The sequence below is a fragment of the Odontomachus brunneus genome, unplaced genomic scaffold, assembly GCF_010583005.1.
Source record: "Odontomachus brunneus isolate Ranch 3 - 2012 unplaced genomic scaffold, Obru_v1 Obru_scaffold_193, whole genome shotgun sequence".
Taxonomy (NCBI): domain Eukaryota; kingdom Metazoa; phylum Arthropoda; class Insecta; order Hymenoptera; family Formicidae; genus Odontomachus; species Odontomachus brunneus.
In genome coordinates this window covers 115903-125424 of record NW_022639643.1, presented here as the reverse complement: position 1 = coordinate 125424, position 9522 = coordinate 115903, and the positions used below count along the sequence as shown (strand labels likewise).

The window sequence follows — 9522 nt, the reverse complement described above, 5'->3', positions numbered from 1 at the left end:
GAGAGAGAGAGAGAGAGAGAGAGAGAGAGAGAGAGAGAGAGAGAGAGAGAGAGAGAGAGGTGCTCTCGTTCGCTGAACTGATCGTTATCGAGTTTTTCATTGACTATTACTCCTCGAACAAATCGCGCTGTTGAACGGCTTGTCGTTTGTTCATTCTTTCTCCGCAAAGCGTTTGATTAACGATATTTTTGCCAGCAACATATGCCATTTTTTCCGCATTACATTTTTTAATTGCGATTACGTTGCGCGAAGCGTGCAGCGATTAATATAGAAAAAAATATGTAACGCTGAAGAAAGCTTGACGGGAGAGTTTGAGAGAGCGAGAGAGAGAGGGAGAGAGAGAAAGGGATAGAAATTACGTATTAAGGCTTAGTAATACCGTAAATAGATGTCGGAAGAAAGATATACACGATGTAATGCGCGATCCATAGAGCTAAAGATCACTTCAGCGAAAATAGCTACTTATCGTCTAAGTATAAAGTAACGAACGCGTACACAGATGTCGTATATGAGAGATCTACCGAATGTGTTTTAAAGAGCGTGTATATGGTAGACTTACTTAATTGTACTAGTACTGTAACGTGACCTCTAATGGCCCCTCGATTTCTCGCGAATTTTCCCGGACGTAACTGAAACGCCGTTCAGCACTCTCGATCCTCTGACAGTCCTATTTTCAAATATTCTCAAGGTAATTGGATATTTTGTTAATCGCATGCTGAATGTCGTCGTTTCTCGACGTCAAGTGATCCTCCCTTTCAATTTTCTGCTCGTTCTCACACGGCGCGGTGCGGAGTGCCGCGAAGTCGAGAACGTCACGTCAATTTAAGTTGCGTGTGCTCGACGAACGATGAGACATCCGCGCGCTCAGTACGTTGATTTCATACGTGACAAGTTAATTGCAACGAGCATCGGCGGGCCATTAATTAAACTAAACGCATATGTATAAGTGTACTATAACCGCGTTAGTCGCGGGGAATCGCGGGCTGATTTATGGCGAGGAAACCCGAGACTCTCCCGATCACCGTCGCTCCTAAAATTAAGTGTGTTTGCGAATTCGCAGATGATATTCTCGACCAATCTATTTGTCTATAATCATCGCATTATTACGGTGTCTGTCTTGTCTAATATCACACATACGCTCACGCGACACGCACGAATGTCTCACACAAACGCAAGAAGGGAAGAAGGTAAGAAAAAGAAAGACAAAAAAGAATCTAACGTTTTGATCCGCTCTTCTTCTACACGCGTCAGGCGCACATGATATACATTTTACACGGTATACATATATATATATATATATATATATATATATATATATATATATATATATATATATATATCTGCTTTCTATTAATGGTAATTAATGGCGCTTCGGGTGCATATCGAGAATAAGTCGTATATAGATGTAACGTTTTTACGAAGAAATATATTTTGGCAAATTCTTCGTGGGCGAGTTCACGGAAAAAACTCTCTGAGGAGACCGACACCCCTCGAGATCGTTCAGTTCTTTGCGATGAGACTTTTACACAGGGTGTCATCCCTCTCGAGATGCGACGAAAGTAGTTGACTGCAATTTATTGTTCCCGAAATCGACAATCCCTTTGAAAATTATATGCCTTATAAAATTATATTTAATCCTTTCAAAGAATTTAAAGCAATAAGTATGTGAGAGTCAATTTCAAATTTGATTATTAATTATAGAGTTTATATATGTAATAATAATTGAAATTTTAATATAAGCTTTACTTGAAACTATATTACTTAATTCTTTAATCGTTTGGTCAGAGTGAAAGATATTTTTGTTAGCTTTAATATAAATCTCTCTCTGTCGATGTCTCATAATGAGATTATTTCCTGCACGATTACAAAGCAACGCGAAGCTGATCGAGTAATTTGTCGCTGACAAAGGGACACTCTGTGTGAAACTTAGAGATTTATTGTCACTCACCATACGCGCGTATGCACTCATCATTCATTTCAGTCGGCGAAATGAAATGACTCCCTTTTACTTAGAAACTCGGTGTATAGTGTCAGGTGTATAGAGTATACTGTTAGTTCAGCTAGCTTTTGCGTACTTCGTAAAATGCGCGCTGCAATAAACATCGTGCGGCATCGTGAGCGTGCGATTCAACGAGGCATATCGACGGAAGAGCGCGCGAGAGTCGTTTGAATTCAGCCAGTCTTCAAGTCGATGAAAATATACACAAAGCAGTGCATAAAATATAATCGAGAAAAAAAAATTTTAATTTAAATATTCATATTTAAAGAAGCCAAAACAATAAGAATGTCCAGGATTGGATACGTGTTCGGGTACTTTTATCTTAATACTTTCACAATGATACAAATTAAATTTGCCAAACGTTTTTAAGACTCTTATAATCCACGCGTAATTTTTTTAAAACATCTGATACCCTGTGGGATAATTAATTATTACATCTTCATAATTTTGTCACACTGCGTATGTGTGTGAGATTGTTTTATCGAAGGTTCTGTTTTGCGCATCGCTTCGAGTAAGCGTTGAATCGCGTCGGGACACGATCTCGTGGGAAATTTATTATGTACGCGCGATTCCGACTCGACTGGATCTGTAATGAAATAGAATAATCGTTGTTACGCACCCGCTTTCCCCACTTCTCGTCTGTTAATGCCATTAATCGCTAGTCGCCGTAGCGTATAGTCACGTGCAAAGAAATTAATACTGTTGTGAAGTTTGTATGTTTCGTTACGATCGAATCGCGAGGACCGCATCCTCTCCAATCCTCTTATCCTCCCGTGAAATTTTATCTCTGTCATCTTCGCGGTTTCATTAATGTCGATTTAGTTCTTATAATATAAAGAAAATAAAAGAAGAGCTTAGACTCTATATAAAAAAAAACGCACATGTGGCGGTTCCTTAAATAATTTCTCGACATGTACGAGGAAATGTTACCCGGGAGATATTGCTCTTTCCCTATTCAGTATATTTTTCTTCGAAGTAATACGAGTCGTTTGTAGAGCACGCCGTACAGTAAGTCTATTCATCAGAATTCCATTCGCGAGTTTCAAGCTTCACGAGCGTATGCACGTCAAAAGTGTCTCAGATATCCGGCCTCGAGGTGAGATCCTCTCTTTCAAGGATGCAGCGTTAGAAAACCGTCTTTATTAACGGTGCGATTCTCGCGACTCGACGACAGTAACGGCTTTATGTCTGAACACAGGTGTTCAATAGTAAACGATTAGTCTAGTAGGAGTCATGCTAGATTAGCGAGACGTAATAAATGCTAGATGTCATAGCATTATATACTACAGTTACTCCACGACCTATAGTTACGACCCTTCTATTTATCGCACCCCGTGTGAGTTTTTCCCGCCATTGGGAGCGATAGTTAGTAGCGACATTGTATGTTAGGCTAGTCCACCAAACTATACTTAGATCCTAGTCAAAATCAGTTTGACGGAAAAGTGTATGCCGCAATAACGCTCTGATTTCGTTCAATGTGTCTTTGTTATCGTGAAAGAGGCATTACTTGTTTATTGGCTGTTATAAGCTTTGTTAATAAAATATTACGAAATTTTACATGAACGCAGTCGACGTCTCTGAGTGCACTTCCATTCTTTGTTTCCCGTTAAACAATTCGTTCGATGATCCTTTTCATTTCTGTTAACTAATTATTGATGTCGAACGTCCTTTACGTTTTATGTTTCGAGGAGTTGGATAATTTATATTCAAAGATGAGACATGTTATACTTTTTATGCCACTAGATCTCAATTTATGATTTTAGGATTTGTTATAAATGTAATTTTTCGAATATTATGAAAATTCTTTCTATAATATTAGAGAGAATTTGAGCTATTTTATAATTTTATTATACTTATCTTTTATAGAGTTTATATTATAAAGAATTATTATACAATTTCGTATTATACAGACATTGAAATAATAGAAGGTTATTAGAATGAGATAATATGAAGGAATACAAACATTTGCTTTAATTTTATTAATTTAAGTAGCAAAGATTCAAACCCTATTTAGCCGAGACTCAAACCTATTTATCATAACAAATTTAGGTAAGTATTCAACCAGATCTTGAGAGGATACTGAAGCTGAAAATTTTACCGACAGAATACTGACATTTTTCTGTAAAGTTTATGTCGTATTGCTTGTACAGAATTACAAATACATTTACGCAATGAAATTACATGCAAAAATAATTAGGAGCATTATTCAATAGGTGACGAAAACGAAAAAAAAGATGAACTTAAGAGACGATATTAAATATAAAATCTATAAATGTATATCGTCTCATTTGACCAAACCAGCTGATCTTGTTCGACTTTTAGTTTCCAATTCTTTGTTACGAGGCGCCACTGTTTCTATCGACAAGATAAGCGTAGTATGAGTCAACAATAAATCAGCCGCATCTTTATTTTCAGTTATTTAGATGAAATATAAGTTGCCAATAACGGAATTAATCGGCATTGTAGGTTTCATAGTCAATAATTTTAATTAAATGTCTTTTTAATATGCGACCAATTCGGTAAGAAGCACTTCTTCACGACCGAGTCGATATCGCAGCGTCGATAATGTCGCAATCTTACACAAGATAGGCGTGAAATCCGTAGTCCTGATGTATAAGATGGCCGCCACCGAGTCAAGTTTATCCAGTGAAAATCCCGCCAAGAAAGAAGATGAATTCAACGAATTTTACACGGAGGTACGTGAATCTTGGTTAATCCTGAGACTTTTACGTGCACGGTATTATTGGTAAACCGTTATTCTGGTTTTCATGCTTTGACAGTCACGTAAACAAACTTAGCAGCAATTCCGACAAACGTCATTTTACACTCCAAATAAAATAGCAGCATACATATTTCCAAGTGTTAATTTACGCATTTGTTGTTCTAAATCAGCGTACAGAATTATGTTGAGTTTATCAACAAATTATCACTGTAAATAGCGTTTGATATCAGATGACTCCTAACCTATACGGACGTGTTTGTGTTTGCGTTGAAGTGAACATTTCATTTCTTTCGTTACGCATTCGGTCTCTCACGAAACTACTCGCCAATACCTTTACGATTAGATCACTGTATTCTGTTTTCTATGTCATACCTATTTGTTTTGCAATCATTACACTTTTCATATACTCCATTCTGCATAAAAGAGATAAATATAACATGCTACTGATAATATCATCATTGTATAATGCTATCTGTTTACAAGAACTACTTGTCTTTGCCAACAGTTATATCTATATTTTCTTCATATTCTCTTTAGATTTTAAAAACAATACTATAAGTTTGTTAAAAAATGAAGATAGTTAATTATATAAGAGATAATTTATATATATATATATATATATATATATATATATATATATATATATATATAATGCACATACATTATATAAAACATAAATATAAAATTATATATTATATATTTATAAACATTTTTTATAATAAATATTGGGTTATATTATCATATGTTATATTGGATTATATTATAATTGTTTTAACATATTTTAATATAATTTTGTTGTGTCTTCTGTTAAGGTTAAAGAAATTGAGAAAAGAGATTCTGTGCTGACACCTAAGCAACAAATTGACAGACTACTAAGACCTGGTTCATCCTACTTTAATTTGAATCCATTTGAAGTCTTACAAATTGACCCAAACACTGCAATAGATGAAATAAAAAAGAAATACCGTCGTGTAAGTATCTGCTTTCTCCTCCCTTAAAATAAGTAATCCAATCTAATTCTTCTGTCTTTTTATTTGTGCAGATGTCCATTTTGGTGCATCCTGATAAGAATCAGGATGATGCGGAAAGAGCACAGCAGGCGTTTGAAAGTAAGCCTTTGAGTATAACAACAAGAGAGAGAGAGAGAGAGAAGATATAAAATATATTACTTTGAACGTGTAAAGAAATAATCATCTTGTTGATTACAGTTGTTAATAAGGCATGGAAAACTCTGGAAAACGAGGAAACCAGATCAAAATGTATGGACGTCATCGAGGAGGCAAAGGCTCGGACCGATCATATGGTAAGTAGATAATTATACACAGAGTGTAAACAAGATATGCTGTGTATAGAAAAGATGCTGTAAGCGAACCTATATGCCAAAACTAGTTCGTATCACTACGTGATACGACGTGTGAAGATAGTAAGCATTCAGGTAAACCGTTGATGGTGGATGACGATCAAATCAAGACGTTGATTGAAAATAATCGACATTATGCGACACGAGACATCGCACAGATTGTCAATGTATCTCAAAAGACTGTTGTAAACCACTTGCACACACTTGGCTACATATCTCGCTACGATGTTTGGATACTTTACAATTTAAGCGAAAAAAATTTAATGGCATCTTCATCTGCGATTTATTGCTCAAACGCAGTGAAAACAATCCATTTTTTAAACGAATGGTAATGGGCGACGAAAAATGGATCGTGTACAATATTGTTGAACGCAAAAGATCGTGAGTGAAGCGAAATGAATTGCCGTACACTACATCGAAGTAAAATATCTATACGAAAAAGATCATGCTATGTATTTGGTGAAGCTGGAAAGGAATCGTCTTCTGAGCTGCTTCTATAAAATCAAACAATTTTTTCTAATAAGTACTGCTCCAAATAGAAGGCAGCAATTATCTCAATGATTATCTAAATGATTTCATTTAGATATTAGTAAACACTGATTATAAATTAAATAGTTTGCGATTTCTCCGCAAAGCGTAACGTCACAGCGCGTTTCATCAATTCACGCAAATGATAACGCCAGATATTCTTGCAGATTGCAGAGAAGAAAAAGAAACTGAAAAAAGAGGGTAAATCTGAGAACTCGGGTCCTACACTCCTGGAGGAAGAAACGGAAGAAGGTTACCGACACGCCGTCTGGGTGATGACAATGAAATTATTTGCCGATATGGAACGAAGAAGGTAAGTGTTGTAATTTTATTTAAAAATTTTATTTTTGTTAATTTTAAAGGGATACTGAAGCCGACGAACTGCAAAACATTTCTTTAAGCGGGACAAATTCACGTGCATATATCACGTGTATCTATACGTGTATCTATACGTGTATCTGTACAAGCTACAGATTTTTTGTATCAGGCAAATATGTACTTTAATTAACAACTCCTGACAAGCTGATTACACTCGAAATGTTAATTTTGAAATGTTTTATCGTTTTTTTTTTCATATATTGAACAATATCAGCTCTTTGGAAAATGTCACGAATCACCGTTTTGCAGGCGGGAACTGGCTACTAGAGACGCAGAGCAGCGCAAAAGAAAGCGAGAAGAGGAATTATCCGCGGAAGCTCAGGCAGCGTTGGATCGTGAGTGGCAGCGCAACTTCGAGGAGTCTAGACAGTCACGAGTCGACAGTTGGAAGGCGTTTCAATCCGGCGCCAGCGCGACGAAGCAGAAGAAAGCGAAGAAGTTAAAAGCATTTAGGCCGCCGAAAACGAAGGCGGAATCACGATAATCACGGGTATTTCATTTCCATCTCTGTTTCCGTTTCCTTTTTGTGCAGATTCTAACGTTAGTCGACGCGACATTTTATCCTAGACATTTTCTCGTAGTGTTAAGCTAGAATAAGCGCGGCCGTAAGTCCACTTTTTCGCTTAGATAATCGTGATCTGACGCCAATGAGCGAAGTTGTTAAAGATGTGCGGGAGAGAGATGCGGAATGAAAACGGGTCGGGAGCGCAATCGAATGAACGAAAGGTGTGCGTCTCTTTTTGACTTACTGTGTATATGCTGTTCGAATGACATTATCCGTGTGCGTGTTCGAAGTTGTGTCATTCGTCTGGAAAATAACATCATGAATTGTATCTTAAAGCAATTCCTTCTTTAGGAATCTTTTACTGAAGATCAGGTTGCATTCATACTATGGGTTTTTTAGTAAAATGTTCTTCAAAAGGGACGCTTTAAAGTGCACTTGGAACGTTGTTTCTCTCAAAACAATGTAACGTTCCGAAGCACACGATGGCGCGATTACGAGAGACTTGCGGACCGCATCTCTCTTCGCGAATCTGAATGATCGGAGATCTTTCCGCAACGTGCGATCTCGCGATCATAGAAATATGGGTGACTTGAACGTGTTATAAAAAAAAAAAAAAAAACAAGAAAAAGAGGAAAGGAACTTTCTCCATAACATTGTACATTGATACCACGTGTCGCCTGTCACATAACAACTGTCAATTTTATAATATACGTGTGTCTCGTACTTTTGCTATTAAACGTACGACTATCCGTCATAGGAAAAGTACAGTTAGCTGTATATTATAAGGACGAGCTCTCGTAGTCAAGGATGTTCTGCGACATCCGCGCATTTCGGACGAAGCGAATGTCCGAATCGTGCGGATTAATATCGCGAGATTTCTCCTCGTGCCTCTCGACGGAAATTACCGAGGAGTCGTCGCGATACTCGGTAAAATTTACCAAGTATCAGTAAAGTCTCAAACTGTTCACCGCAACATTGCGATGAGATTTTCGCTTTCTACACATAGGAAGGATTCGCTCTGCGGAGGATCCTATTCTGCGATTCAATCTCCTTCCACTGAGGACTTTGTATCACGATGCAAAAGCTCGATCTCCGTTACTCGGTGTCGCGATAGCTTCTTTCTATCGCCTCATCGCGAAAATGATGAATTGTTGTACGATCGCGGCGAGTCATCGATGACGAAAGTGATTTTTTTGAAATTTCGCAACTATGAACTGTGAATATATACATACAAATATGTACGTATAAATTGTTTCCAAAAGACTGTTTATTCTGCGGGACATCACGCTGCGACTCTTCTCTTTCTCAAACGTGGTCGCCTAGTGTGTATGTGACTATATATATATATATTCGGATACATTAAAGAATTTTCGACTGAATCGCGATTCACAGCACCAAGGTGTCTATTCACAGACTGCGCGCGAGCATGCGTTCCACTCGAAGAAAACGCACAGAAACCGCGAAGAACTATAATATTGTGTACAACAGGGGTGTTTCTCCAACTTTCCCACACTTCCCTCCATCGGTGGATCCTTCAAGCTACTCGGAATCGGATCTTTTCCCCAAAAAGAAAAATATAGAGAAAGACATTTGCAAAATTTTGACGGGGAAGAATCGATTTCGAATTAGTCGCAGGAATCCGTGAATAAGAAGATATATCGCGATATATCCTGAAATTATTTTCTCCGTTTCGAGTTACATCTGTATATACGCCGTTACTAGCGGCATAACTTGTTGCTAGCCGTACTAGTGACGACGTTCCCGCCGTTATCACAGATGCAATATATATAGCGTAACTTACACTCTTGATTATATACAAGATCAATCTAAGTACAATATTATATATTGCACGTCGCTCGAAACTATTGGGGAATCATTTCTTCGAGTGTCTTTGTCATGCCTGGGAGATATTCAAAGTATCCGATGTACTTCTCTCAGTATTTTGATCTCTTTAGCTAAGATATTTACATATATATACATTTTTACACACACACACACATATATATATATATATATATATATATATATAT

General features: G+C 37.2%; 1 protein-coding gene across 1 annotated transcript; it reads left to right on the top strand.

Moving 5' to 3' along the window:
- Nucleotides 1–4532: 4532 nt before the first annotated feature.
- LOC116851832 (dnaJ homolog subfamily C member 8) lies at nucleotides 4533–8871 on the top strand. The gene is made up of 6 exons (XM_032831654.1): nucleotides 4533–4695; nucleotides 5534–5692; nucleotides 5764–5830; nucleotides 5930–6024; nucleotides 6777–6922; nucleotides 7237–8871. The coding sequence occupies exons 1-6, from the start codon at nucleotides 4609–4611 to the stop codon at nucleotides 7469–7471; spliced, it is 789 nt and encodes a 262-aa protein (XP_032687545.1). The 5' UTR covers nucleotides 4533–4608; the 3' UTR covers nucleotides 7472–8871.
- The last annotated feature ends 651 nt before the right edge of the window (nucleotides 8872–9522 follow it).

What these genes read in the sequence shown, in the direction of transcription:
- LOC116851832 (XM_032831654.1), top strand. Translation starts at nt 4,609, where the DNA reads ATGTATAAGATGGCCGCCACCGAGTCAAGTTTATCCAGTGAAAATCCC. An exon ending in AGGCTCGGACCGATCATATG is followed by an intron (nt 6,025 to 6,776) that starts GTAAGTAGATAA and finishes ATATTCTTGCAG; the next exon opens with ATTGCAGAGAAGAAAAAGAA. An exon ending in GCCGATATGGAACGAAGAAG is followed by an intron (nt 6,923 to 7,236) that starts GTAAGTGTTGTA and finishes ACCGTTTTGCAG; the next exon opens with GCGGGAACTGGCTACTAGAG.